At 41.1% G+C, this 14,641-nt stretch overlaps 1 protein-coding gene across 2 annotated transcripts in view; it reads left to right on the top strand.

The window, feature by feature from the left end:
* The window catches only part of LOC120740204 (protein shisa-6), an 85,944-nt gene extending 72,247 nt beyond the window's left edge, over positions 1-13,697 (top strand). The window contains exons 6-9 of one of the 2 annotated variants that reach the window (XM_040042388.1): positions 1,449-1,511; positions 2,409-2,429; positions 4,767-4,895; positions 10,956-13,697. In XM_040042388.1, the coding sequence (XP_039898322.1) occupies positions 1,449-1,511; positions 2,409-2,429; positions 4,767-4,895; positions 10,956-11,569 (827 nt within the window). In that variant the 3' untranslated portion in view covers positions 11,570-13,697. The remainder of the gene's footprint in view (positions 1-1,448; positions 1,512-2,408; positions 2,430-4,766; positions 4,896-10,955) is intronic. The other variant, XM_040042397.1, reaches the window with a different exon arrangement.
* The last annotated feature ends 944 nt before the right edge of the window (positions 13,698-14,641 follow it).

Below are 14,641 nucleotides of genomic sequence, written 5' to 3'. Positions count from 1 at the left end.
TGAGTGGATGGAAGGGCTGACTGATACTCTGCTGAAATAGAGAACAACATTTGTCACGTTATTATAGAAGAGCCAGTCGTGCCGAACTCATAAAGGTCAGTTTTTCACTGCTTCAACACTGCGGCATAGATAATGCATAAAGTGTAGTGACTGTCAAGGCAAAGCAAGGTTATTTGTATTGCACAGCAGCTATGGATGGCCTGTATAACACGGGTGTATAATGTATTGAATAGGACCGATAGAAGAATCTGTTCTCAGATTCTGAGTCTTCGAAAAACCCCGAAAACAAAAATTGGATCCCTTGAGCCATGAGATACGTTGACATTTTTCATAAGCTGTTGTCAAACAGGCATATTAACAGTATTATAACAGTAATCCGGTCGTTAAGTCTGACATCACTAGCCGTGTCTGGACCTAAACTCCGCTGCAGGTCCATATATCAAACGATCACTATGGCATTACTGAGAGTTGAAAAACTGTCTAAAGTCTTTCATCTTTAATAAAATGATCAGCGTTCTGCTCTACCAGGTGTAACAATTGAGTTTAACATCCAGGCATCCATGAAAATGGAATTTATGACATTTAACGGAGTTAGAAGTTAGCAGGAAGTTAGCTCGCTAGCTTCTATCTAAATACAATATAGCATGTCCTGACTGCGGGGTTTTGGAAACAAATTAAAACGTACAGCTCTGTTATCACTTCCAACATAAATGAAGACCAAAAACTAAACAGCAGTGACGTTTGTAGGGTTACTGAAGTTTGGCTAGCTGGTATATAATGATGTGCTACGTGACCGCTAGCGACACAGCTATGTTAGCATAATATAAACAAGCTAACTTTTTTTCCACTCGATAAAAGTTAACGTGAGTGTTCTCGGTGGTCAGGAACAAATGTAATCGCATGGCAGGATACTGTAAAAGGACCAAACTTCAGCCAGGAGAACAACTGAGATAATCCATCCACAATACGAGGTTAGTTACATCCTAAGGTTTTAAAAACTGAGCTTAAATAAATGATTAGCGGTAATAAAAGCAGAGGGAGGTCAACAGTGATCACTGACTGTTTTAGGAGCCTTTTGAGATCAAATAGAAGAAAATACAAAACATTAAACATGTTAACAACACAAAAGCCATATTAAACGCAGACTACTTTAGGCCCGGAATTAGGATTCGTCACGTCATCACTTAACGACCGGATTAGATTCCAGTTATAACCATCTTATTTTTATTTGGGCTGTATACCTCATGTTTGCTGTGCTGCTGACTGGTTTAGTTTAACTTGGCTTTGTATATGTTTTTGACTTGATTGTTATTACTTTTGAGTCGGGTCAGTTATTCTATATAATAATGCAGTCTGAATAAATCAAAAAGGGGCTTCTTTTTTATTGCCTTTCTTTGTGTCTGCTGATGTTGACACACTTTTATTTGCTTTTGTTCTTCTCGTAACAGGAAACCACCACCATGACTACCAGCATAGCCACCTGGACCTGACCGCCCTGACACCTAAAATGGGTAAGAAACTGCTTGACTGCTGATGTGTAGTTACAGGCAGAGTCCAATGTAACCCTAGACTGATAACGTGATATACTCTTTTTAGTTTAGCCTGATTTCATGGCAGTCATTGGCTTCATTTTCCAAAATGATATGCATTATTATCTCTAAGTGATAGAAAGCCGAGCAATTTCTGTGATAGACTATTTCCAATTTCAAAAACAAAAGTATGCCTTTCACAGGGAATTTAAAGTACGAGGAGCTGATAAAGAAATCCTCGGAGAAAATGAAAAGCAAAAAGTGTGATAATCAAAGGATCGCCTGTGCAGTTTGCTCGAGTTATTGAAAACCCAGTTACTCTCATAGCATCCCATCTATTTTTCTAAATGTGATTTTCTGTGAAAGGGGAGCAGCTCTTCACTGTGGAATTACTGAACGGTTCTGCATCTAAATGGCTGTGAAATGAAAGAGGCAACCTGGATTTTTAATTACTTACAAAAATCCCCTCTGTGATATTCTAAAACTGCAGAGGCCAGTGTTTTGTGTCACTGTTTCGGGTTAAAGTTATCGTCATTGAGTCATTAAACAAAGTTTTTTACCATTAACGGAGCGCTGCCATCCACATCCTGCCTGCGCTTGTCTGCCTCTTAAACAGGCCGGCTTTTCATGGGAAAATGGGTTTCGAAAGTGCTTTCAGAACCAAATAAAACTCTTCAAACAGCACTTTTGAAGTCTATTTAGCTTCTGATGAGGATCATAGCTGCAATGCATAATTCAAGAGTTGCTGGTTTGGACGTTTTTGTTAACCCTTGGCAGCATTCCTGCAATATTGTTTTTGACCAAGGGCGACCTCTAGTTTGAAACATACTGTGCACATTGATTGTTATTGATCCTTTCTTTCTCACTTGGATTTGTTAGCCCACAGACAAATGAGATACGGTAAGTAATACACATACACATGGTGTTTATGTGTATCTTTTCATCAGTTTTTCTTTAACATAATTCATGTATAGTAGCAACTGAATTCTTTTCCTGCACACTGAGGGTCATTATTCTCCTTTTCTTTCCTTTTGTTCAAGCGCTTGTGTATTTTTTGCAGTTGCAAAACTTCACATTGCTGCATTACAATCCATGACCTTTAGTCCAACCTTAAAAATCTTTTCTACACACATTTTTTTTTCTTTCTTTTTCCTTCACTCAACCTACCCCACAAACCCCCACACACACTTTCTGATTCTGTGAATGTCTCCCCTCTACACCATATGTTCCTTGGTGTTGTGTGTCCCTATCCTCCTTGCTGCAGTAGTCGCCCGGTCCTATTTTTAAATCCAGCACCCGCGTCCCTGCCTGAATCCCAGCCCTTTCCGCCCACCGCGCCTCCTGACCCGTGACTGGGCGTCCTAAATTCTGAAGCCACAGGAGCTCTGTGCAGTGCAGGGAGCTGTAATGGTGTTATACATATCACAGATATCCCCAAATGAACTGTTAAAGGCGTGCAAAATGATCTGTCGTTTGAGCTGCTTAGATGCAGTTGAGTGACGCAGTTTCCCGCTGACTCAGAACTGCAAAGAAGACAAATTAGTCATTTCATTGAAGCTGCAACTTCAGTAAATAATATCCTTGAAATGCCTTGACACAAAATCCTTAGCAAGCCTTAGCAAGCAAAGCGCTCTTTGTTAAGCATAGTCCTTTCTAAAATACAGCCCATTCTGACTTTTTAATTTTTAGTTCAGTTCAGTCTAACATGTTATCTCTTCTTTTTAAAGTTCTGAGTATGTTTCTGTCCAGCAAAGAATTAAAATTACATCTTCCAAACTGGGATCCCAGTCTGAGAGGTTCTTAGTGCCAGAAGTAGCCATGTTTAGACAAAAGGCTGAAGTGTAAACTATCAACCAGTCCCAGCAAGCTTGGTTCACATTGTGCAACCAACAGATACACTGTATGGTCAAAAGTACTGAGCTACCTTTACATTACCTACAGAAGCTGCTCGGCAATGGAAACCTATACCATGAAGCTCCCTGTGCACACTTTTTGTGCCGATGTTAATCCCAGAGGAGTTTTGGAAGTCTGGAATTACTGGTGAATTTCATGCACCATGTGCCTCAGCACTGGTTGGGATGCTGTGGTTTCTAAATGTTTCCATTTTGCAAAAATACAGTTTACAGTTGACTGTGGAATATCTAGTAGGAAGGAAATTCTGTTGCAAGAGTGGCATCCTATGAGAATACCATGCTCGAATTCACTGAGTTCTTTAGAGCACAACATTCTTTCACAAATATTTGGAAAGGCAGAGTGCATGCCTTGATATATGCATACTTGATTTTTTTCCTCCAGTGGCAGCGGGACTTTTGTCCATAAAGTAGTTAAGGCTGACGCACTGGTAGCTGTTGGTCAACAAATGTTGAAATGAAAAACAAGGATTTGTAAAGTTTTTTTGCAGAACTGTTCATCTTGAAAATGAAATATGTGTAGAGATGTTTGCCTGGCCATGCCAGATTCCAAAAAGCAGGACATCACAAGCTGAAATGATGCCGAAATTCACTGCTCAGTTGTGGCTATTTTTAACAAGCACCACAGTTCAGAAGAAAAATGACAGTGATCATTTGGAGCGAGCCCCAAGTTTTTGGCATTTCTGAGAGAACTCATGCAACTATCTTGCCCAAAATAAACTATCCAAATGTCACAAAAGAAAAGATTTTCTCATCTGAATGGAGCCATGTACCAGGCTTAAATATAAAAGGGTGAGAGGGACTTTGAAAACAAAGGGGAAAAAAACAAGAAAAAGTTGCAGACGGACGCAAGGAATAGGCGAAAACTTTCGACATGGTTCAGAAGAAAGATACAAAAACCACTTGAACCACATCATTTCATGAGTGGATGGAGGAGGAACAAGGAGCATATGGAGGATAAGAACAGAAATAACTGGCCTTTTCTGTTAGTTCTGACTTTAAAACAGCTCAAAATCTGACCAGCATGCACATAAGATATGGTGGGTGTAGTTACAGTGGTTACCCCAGTTACCCGTGCCCACATTCACATTTTTAATACTCTAACTTGCTGTTCAGTGTCTCAGTTGTTTATTTATTTTTTTACCAAAAATGTGTAAAACAGTCCCTAAATGCTCTGTAGTCCTGCTCAATCTTTCTCAACACACATTTCCCACTGCATCACTTTCCTTTCCTTTCCCCTCAAGTAAAGACTCCCAGTGTAGAGCCCATCCTTTTGACTGACTGTGTGCTGACTGCAGTGCACCACTTCCTCCCCTGTCCCCTGTAGAGCGACCCCAGCGGATGAACAACATCCTGACCTCAGCCACGGAAGCCTACGACCTGTCCCTGTCCAGATCCTTCCAGAACCTGAGCCATCTGCCGCCTTCCTACGAGCTGGCCCTCAAGTCTGACTTAAGTAAATACTTTCCACAGATCTAGCAAGTGGTCCTTCAGTCGTCCTCCATCACTGTGTCATACCTGATACGCTGCAAAAACACAGGCGATGACATCACCCTCATGTCGGGCCTGTGCATTAGAGGTTTTACTCGATTCACCGCGCCGGGCCCGATGAAACATCTCAATGTCCATTACAGAGACATGCATCATGATAACTACCTCCAGATGTTTGTTAGCTCATCATACAGATAGTACCCTCACTTTTCACCTTTTTAGGGAAATAAACTTTTTAAAATGCATGACAGCACGCTCAGAGGCTCCACACTCATTCCCATCCACTCATCTATCGGCTCATAGACTGACATCTAATTGGCGTGTAATTTAGTTCCATCTGTGGCCCATGTCATGTTGCTAATGTCTCTTAATGACATATTAAGAACCATTTTTTTTTCAGCTGAATGGCTTCTATACAACAACTGGATGGCACTTTAATGTCTCGCCAATACTACAGTTCATTATCCTCATGGTGACATTTTCAGTTTGATGATAACGTGGATGCTGCTGCTTTAACCTCCTGACTGGTGCATCGTCCACTGGTTCGTAGAATGGTTTCACGTGATGAGTCAAGTTTTTCTTCATTTATTTAACTTTCATTAAAGCCACAAGTTTCCTGAGGTATGCTCCATCTGTGTGGAAGGTCTTTCCTAAATGACAGTAAATTACATTTATCTTTATTGCACAGTAAGATGGGACATGAGGCATGAGCAAGAAAACAAATAGGAAATCTCGACTATTTATGAATTAAAAAAATTTTTAATGCGATCTTTAAATTAAGCTGTTTATTTAATGTTATGTTTATCTTGTGAATTAATTCAATCCCAGGTCATCAAACTGCAGCTTTGCTAATTTCTAGGCTGGGCACGTGGATTGTTAGGGTCCATTGAGTTGACGTATTTAGTGAGATTTTATAATCAAATATTGATTGCATATAGCCTTATTCATGCTTGACGTTTCTGGGGCATGTTTCCATGTAGCCAAAATTAATCAAACTCAACAACTGCATTAAAAGTACCTCCACACATTTGCATCAACATAAAGTATAAATGTTTTTCTATTGCATTAAAAAGAATACACATGCATCTTCCATACAAAATACAGGCATCCGGTGTAATGATAAGGAGGTTTTTGTTCCAGCAGCATATACCTATTCCCTACCAAACACCAAGCAATCACTTTCCAATCTGTCGGGGAAGACACATTTTTCCTTACTCACTGAGTCACTGGCAGATCTTTAGGTCTGTGTGTCCTTGGCTTTGCAGACAATTTCACAGCAACCGCCTATAACCTCCAGCAACTGCTTTTTCTCTAGCAACTGGTGGTTGCCAGGCAGTTGCCAACCAGTGTCTAGGCCTGTGTGAGTGGGGCATTAAATAGTTCAATTCAATTCAATTTTATTTATACAGCCCCAAATCACAACATGAGTTGCCTCAAGGTGCTTTATATTATAAGGTAGACCCTACAATAACACATGCAGAGAAAAACCCAACAATCATACGACCCCCTATGAGCAAGCACTTTGGCGACAGTAGGAAGGAAAAACTCCCTTTTTAAATAGTATGCTCTAAATGCTCTAAAATTCCACAAAACATATAAAGCTGAAGCAGATCAGTCATTCCAGCAGCTGATGTGGGCTGACATGACTGTTAACAACTGGCATATATATTATATGTATATATAAAATTGCTTTTATCCTACTCGCTTATAGCTTTAGCACCCAGAAAGTACACATTTCATCGCTGACTTCTGGGTGTATGTTAGTTTTCCCTTAAGCTCAGAAAGAGCTTCACAAGAGTTTGCAAAAATGGTTCAAATAAAACCTTCAAAGCATCAGGAGGAATCTTAAGACAAGGTACGCACACAGAGAAAGCCACTTAAACATGTCACTGGTCCTTTTTTACACTGTGTGGTTATGTGATAGAAAAACATGCATCAGAGCAATCTCCTCTCAGCGCATTCCACATTTGTCTTTTATAAGTTTGTCTTTTCTTTCACTTATCAACTCAGGGCTTTGCTCTTATCTTGCCAGAGTCCTGTACAAACACAGAAAATCACAGAGATGAATCATGTTGAACTACAAAGAAGCTTTTTGAATTTGAGACAGGGGCCCGGCAGAATTTGTCAAACACGCAAGGAAAGTCATCCCTTGAAGAAAAAAGAAGTTCTAGCATGAGTGAGATCTTTGGAAACAAGCCTAAAAGTAATATAATTAGTTGCAATTTTAATGAAACCATCTGGAGAGACGATGATTAGTAAATTAAATTAGCATGGTTTATTTGCAATTTAAAATTGGCAATTATAAATCATTTCTGGTGTGTAGTTTTTGTGTGTGTATGAGAGAGAGAGCGAGAGCGGCACTTCCATCCTCTCCGTCCTTCAACGACGTCAACGACGCAGGGATTGAGGACGCAGCTCTAAAATAACCCGCTTAGCTCCTCCAAGGAGGCGGCACAAAGAAGGAGAAACCAATCATATTTGGCTCTGCTGTTTTTCCCCTTAATCACCCTTAAAAGGGATTAAAACACCTTTTAGAACAAATAAGCCACCTTTAATCCGCCCAAAAAGAAATACCTAAATGATATTACTCTATCGCCCTTTTACATTCTACCACTCCTACTCCAAACCTCTGACAATCACTTTATAATTGATGTTCCACCAGTTTCACGAGTGTTAGCGCATTATATGATTACGGTGTTCTGTGATCAATAGCTGACACATAAATACACTGGCTATACTGCATGTAATCTAGCAAAGTGGGAGCTGGGGTTTAATTAGCAGTTGTTAGCAATTTCCTGTGTTGTAGCGCTGCTTCACATTTGGGACCCTTCAGCCTCTCGCAATCATTTTAACAGTAAAGTGCTGCGTTTTATCTGAGCCGCAGAGATGAGATCAAGTAATTTCCATTGCCCTTCTTAAATCATTTCAGCCACTTACACTGTAAACAGTGGAACATGTGTACATCCATAAAGAATAAGACCTAAATCAAATGGAAGCGGAGGCAGTTATAGAGGAGCAGGCCATTTCGAGGATGACTTTACTTATCTCAGTGGCAGAAAGGAAAAAATAGCTAATTTCAGCTGATTGTAACAAAAAGCATCTCTTGTTTTCTGATCTGTTCTTGTCCTGTCCTATGAAAACTTTGACTTCAAATATAAAAGTAAACAATGTGTAGGAATTTGTAGAAAGTGGGGGACGTTGCTACATTTTACTACATCGCCATCTCTGTGTTGAGAAACTGAAAACACTGCAGTAGTGATGTGTCAATAGCAAAGCATCCAACCCTAAAGAATGGCATCCTTCAGCATCCATCTAAATGGGATCATACTTTCCAAGATAAATACTGAGTTATATAAAGAAAAAGTAGAGAGTGAGACAGTAAACTGAATAGAAAAGTGGTTACTGAGGTCATAAATCATAAAAGCAGTACAGTCATTTTCCCATAGACTTCTATACTAAAACAGGCATTTTGCACCACAGTCGAGACAGTGCAAAAGATAGATGTCGTTACTGTGACGTCACCTGTTGGTTTGCAAATTCCTGTTTTCAAGCCTCAAGATGAGCTTTTCAGGCATCTTGACTGCAAAAAATATATGTGGGGAGGAGTTGGGAAGACTTAAACTGCCTGCTCATTAGCTAACGACTGACAATTCGTTAGCAAACAAGTTCGCAGAAAATACCACAGATGGTCATCCTTTTGGAAACGAAATCAGAAAGTTGCTTCTCGTAGACTTTTTATGAGACTTTTTGCAACCTTAGATATCCCCATGGTGGTGTTCACATAGACCACAGTTTACGACATTTTACCACAAGGAATGAATGCTAATTTAATCTTTAATCTTCCCTTTTCAGACCCTAAGGTTATATAGACTCTGCTCCGTGTTGTGGGTTTTTTTCTTATTTATGCCATATCATTATCTGAGTGTAACTCTTGAGATCTTATTGACTGGAAACTTTACTTTGACCTGTCATTAGAGATATGAGCCGCAGCTTGTCAGTTGTGTCTATACTTGTAGTTCGGTTGACATTTCCCGCCGTAATGTCATATCTAAACCAACCCTTCGGGGAAGAATGCTAGACCGCATCGCCACAGGCAAGAGTTGGGCTTCCCTCATTAGGAATGCAGAGACTAGTGGACATTAAAACCTCAGAGTGGGAGAAAATAAGGTGACCTTCTGCATCCAGGCGTGACATCTCTCCCAGAGAGACGAGCATCCAGACAAACAATTCCCATCATCCCCTTTCTCCACGACCTGGTGAAGCGTGATATAGTCCTAAAGCGCCAATTCAACCTCTGTGTTCTGCAGTAATTAACTACTGCAGAGGTAACAACTGCTCAGCACAATAGTTAATCAGGCAGGCTCCTTGGTAGCCTTCCCCTTTTTGCGAGCACGGCCAAAAACCAGGTAGACAGAAGTCTGCTGAGAGCTACCTGTGGCTAATACTGCGGTAATGATTTTACCATTAGGAGTGTGTGCACACAGCGGAGCGGCGGCCTGCTTTCTGGCAGAGGATTAAATGACTGGTTGCCCGTTCAGGCACCACCCGCGCATGAACTGTTGAGTACTGTGGTTTGCTGATGAGTGTTCTCAATGCTGAAGGACAAACACATTGACAAGAGCTTGGAGTTATCCTGTTTTTCACGAAGGGGAAAGGACAAACCAATTCAAACTGCTTTGAATAGCACTTTCCAGCTGGTGTGGGATTATATTATCAGTTCTTACTGCCACTATTACCGTGGGGATCGCGTTTTTGTGAAAGACCGGGTTAATCTGCCGCCGCAGCTGAGTGTTTAGTTATTTGACTTAATGATGTCGCGAGACGCACTACACAACCGTCATCTGTACTGAGCCACACAAATGGCACGAGCCTGGCCTTCAGTAATAGTAGATAGAAAGCTTCTAATACCCAAATGGCCACAGAAAAGAGATTTTATGCTCAGTAAGGAGTCTCCTTAGAGGTGGACACCAAGACTGGGGAGAGATTTTATTTTTCTGATGCAGGTACAGGCTCTTGCTTGTGCAATGATTTGTTTTGATTACTAAAACGTATCAGAATGAAAAATGATCTAATATGCTGCAAAGCACGACTTGCCCAGGAAACATTTTGGCAATGAGCAACCATTGCTTTAATATTCATTCAACACATTGTGTCATGATTGGACCAAATTTAGACTTTCTAGCAACGGGGGCTTATTACCCAGAATTCTTTGTAAATCAAATGGAAATAAGATAATTTTTAATTCACGAGCTACAAGGTGGGATTATTCTGCAACCTTTGATTCCTAACACACTGACTTATGCTGCTGACAGTCCAGGGTTAGACACGACTGGATTATATTACTCATACCGAAAGAGCAGAGTGATGATCGTCGGGCATTATGTGACAGTCTGAAGGTCAGTACAGCTAAGCTCACCATGATGTTCCTGTGTACATAAACGACATAAACATGTTTATTCAGTGTTCCCTGATTTACCGGTGCCTTTCTGTATATGCATGTTCTCCTAGTACTCTCTTCGTTTTCCTCCCACGGTTTAAAGACTTGGCCATGGGTATGAATGTGTGATTGTCTGCCTTTCTCTGTTTGTTCTGGACTTGTGACTTGCCCAGGGTGTATCCTTCCTTTTGCCCTATGAGAGGGGAGACAGGATCAGGCTGCCCCTGATCATAAGCTGGATAAACAGTTAAGAAACTGGGTGGATGCTCATAATTTCCTGGTTTATAAGAAAGGTTCCCGACTCCCGCTGTTGAGCATGGAAACAGCACCCCCACCCCCCATCTGTCTTTCCACCTCATAAGCCACACTGCAGTTTTTGCCAGTGTACTGCAGCTATTTTTGACCAGGGATGCAATGTTGCTGTTTCAGTGATTGATGGGTGCATTTTGCTAATTTGTTGAAATAAAGCTAGCTGCGGAGAGATGTGTCATAAGCCAAGCTATCCAAAATTACAGCCATTCAAAGCAAAGCCATTAAGACTCAATGCGCCTGCCTCTCCCTGATGATCTTTGTCTCCTAACTCCCCAGGTGATAAAGACATAGATGACTACTACGCCAGGAAGCATCATCCTGACTTTGGTGGACGGGGACCAACCCACATGGTGAAGCTGAACGCAGAACCCCAGCAACACCAGCAGCACCAGCAGCGGCAACGTCCTCGTCGAGTCCAAAGGGCCATGTCGCAGGACCACGTCCTGTCTCCTCCCAGGACGCCGCGACGTGGAGAGTACGGCCTGTCTTCATACGGTGTGATGGCGGCTGCAGCATATGGAAGCAGCCGCCACCTCTCGGAAGAGCAGCTGCTCTCAGCGGACCGCCTCCATTCCCAGGATCCGCTGTTGCTGTCCCCAGCAATGAGGCGTGACAAGTTCCGGGAGAAGGCCATGGCGAGGGCGATGTCTCATGCTGACATGCTGATACCCACCACGCCAGTTATGGACCGCCACAAGGTGACCAAGATGTACTCTCAACCCAGTGCCTCTACTGACTCCTACAACACGCTGACGGTCAACCACCAAGTGACCACGTCTAAGAGGCAGGCGTTTGCTTCCCGACGAACACACACGGTGGACCACCTGCAGTACATTCCCGGCCACCACCACACATACCACACTGCCAGTAAGAACGAGGTAACTGTTTAACTCCGGGGTTGAAGCATTCCTGACACCCACCACCAACATCGACAGAAGGATACTCAGCAGAACTGTTCAGTCTTCTCATCAAAACAACCTCCTGCATTTAAGAAAAGAGAACAAAAAAAATAACTCTTCCGGCTTTTTAGCACAAGCTTTCTGTGTCATCCAGATTTTGGATAATTAGAATCAAACCCTGGCAAAGACATTTCTCTTTTAGAGCATCATAAGGGCTTTGCGCGGCGACACAAAGATCCTTCATGTCGGACATTAGACAATGTGAAGAAAATATTTTTTAAACTGGATTTGGGACTGGAAGGGAATTGTATCAACTTTATAAATATATAAATATAATATATTTACTATTTGTATTTTCAGTCCTTGTTATAGCTTTAGAGATTCTCATTAACTGATGTAAGCACTTCAGATGGTGCCTCTTGAATTGTCCCATTTCAGCGATGAAGTGGATTTGTGGGTTAAAAAGCACAATTAATGACTTCCCTTTTTTTCGATTAAGTTTTCTCTTCTTCTTCTTCTTCTTCTTCTTCGGTGAATGGCCAGAACATATCAGCTTATTAGTGAAAAACGAGGCTATTTTTGTTGCATATAATAGGAGATTGTAAATAGGCTACATTAGCAGCATTAACCTAGAAAAGCTGGCCCTCCGGCATTATTTTTTCTCCCACCTGGAATCCTTGATTCCTACTTTAAAATTTTGTTTTAGATAAGGTGAATTCCCCCAAATAACATTATTTCCACAGATGTCGGCAAAATATGTGGATTTAATATATATCTGGGGGGTATTTTTTTCTTTACTACCTGTGCTTGTAGCATAGAATGATTGTGTGTGAAAAAAACTTTTACCAGTGTTGACTGGCAGCTTCAGTCTGCAGAAATAAGTCTACAGGTGAAAACGGAGCCTGATGGTCATTCAAATTTGCTGAATTTCCATATCCTTGCTTTGTCATCCGTAACCCCATCCATCCATAATTCTCAGTTTGTGATTGGTCAGCTGCTTCCATCTCTACATATCAAGCACTCCGTGTTAAGAAGCGCACAGGTTGTGTAATAGTTTGTCGATGTGATGGACCAATCAGTACTAAAGAGGACATCACAATCGCCTGTCAGTGAAGCATTGATTAAAATGTTTGAGATATTTTCATTAAAGCAATGCCTTATTGTATGGAATCCCATATGCTCTTAACTGAACAATCATGCTTGTTGTCTTTGCTTTCTGTGCAATATTATTGACTATAGTTTACCAGCAGAACCAGCAGCGAAAACCTATACGCTGAGAGATGTTGCAGTATATATACCTCAAAAATTCAATTGAAGAAGTCTCAAACTTTGCAGCCAAAACAACCATTAGGTATATCAATCTTCCAATTCTTATTGAAAGTTGTTTAAACTTTACTCGACGAAGATTTATTAAAGTTTTATGGGCTTACAGGTATGTGAAAATACTGTGCTTCTGTTTTCAGTTGACCTGGGAGGTGGGGAAGGTTTTCTCGGTTGCTATATGAAGATCCAGTCCAGGAAGTGAGACAGTCGGGGTCCAGATTTTATACTATTAATAGAAGTGTGGCTGTTAGGATTTGTGTAATTCCTTCAGGGCTTGGGTTTTCTACATGGACTCGCCACAGTGTGTCATAAAGATTGCCAAAGACAGTTTTTTAAGGCAAATTTCTATTAAGTGCAGGAAAATTTAAGCGTGCCATTGCACTTTTTAACTACAGGTGGAGTGTCATGCTGCTTCCTGCCAATCTAGTCCCTATTTAAGTCCCAATTCAAATCCCAATAAAGCCAGTTAAGCACCTCCTTTAGGAAATGGTCACATGTCCAAAAAAATAGCTTTCTCACTAAGACAAGTCCCATCTTAATTTAAGCCTAGACTGAATATAAAAGATGGACGTAGCCACCAACTTCAGCTTTCTGCTGAAGCGGTGTGTCTGATGGAGAATCCAAAAACACTTTCACACCCTTTAGAAATAAACATCCTGCTAAATTAAAGATAATTTGTAACTAACAATTGAAACTATGAACTCATACAGAAAGTGTCACACATCAAGTGAGCAGTACAGTCATTTTCTGATAGACTTTTATAAAATTAGTACGGAGCCCCACAGGGGACATGGGAGAAAAAAAATTAAGGCGGACTTTTGCGAGATCTCGCAAAACAAACTCGGGATCTCGCAAAACTTTTGCGAGATCTCGCAAAACAAACTCTTTCTGGGTCACAAAATACACTTTTAAGATATTTTGAGGCGTGAATGTAGTTGTGTAAACGTCAGATACCTGCTCGGTTTACAAGACATCACATATTTGCAAAAGTGCTCCGACGTTTTCGGAGATCTGACACCCACCATCTCGAAGCTGACGGGAGGTCGAGACCTACTACAGCCGGGAGGAACACTGCTTTCCCGGCACATCGTGCCTCGACCTCCCGGTCGGCTTCGAGCTGGCGGCCTCCGAAGAATGCGGCTAAAACTTTTGCGAGATCCCGAGTTTGTTTTGCGATATCTCGCAAAAGTCCGTCTTAATTGTTTTTTCTCCCATGTCCCCTGCGGGGCTCCATAAATTAGAGATTTAAAGCTACATCCAACTTTTATATTGTAGCTCAGTTTATGGTATAAAGGCCAGAAATGACATTATGTTTTCATTAAAGGTCAGGAAATGCTCCTCAGAATAACCTTTGTATTTCTACAGACTTGCTATTTCCATTCCCAAAATGTCAGGAAATAAGAAATTGAAATCGTGTCTCTTTGTGACAACTCTCAGCAGACTGGACAAGTAAGATATCAGGAAAACTGTTGTTTCTTTAGATATTTGAGTGGTCAGCCACTGTATATACAACTTGGATACAATGTTACTTGTGATTTGGACTGTGCAATTTAAATGGAAAACTTCAAAGGAAAGCAATGGCTCATTCCATTCAATTCTGTGATTATGCTCAAGTACGCTCATGCATTGTTGCACGTTTTCCTTAAGTGTGCTTCATTTCTTGTCATGACAATACATTTAAAATTGATTTACGTTGTGGAGCATGAAAGGTTGGCCAAATGTATCTTAAGTTCAAGAAAT

Source organism: Simochromis diagramma, unplaced genomic scaffold, assembly GCF_900408965.1.
Source record: "Simochromis diagramma unplaced genomic scaffold, fSimDia1.1 OVJJ01000321.1, whole genome shotgun sequence".
In the NCBI taxonomy this organism is placed as follows: Eukaryota; Metazoa; Chordata; class Actinopteri; order Cichliformes; family Cichlidae; genus Simochromis; species Simochromis diagramma.
This window is presented reverse-complemented; position numbering and strand designations above follow the sequence as displayed.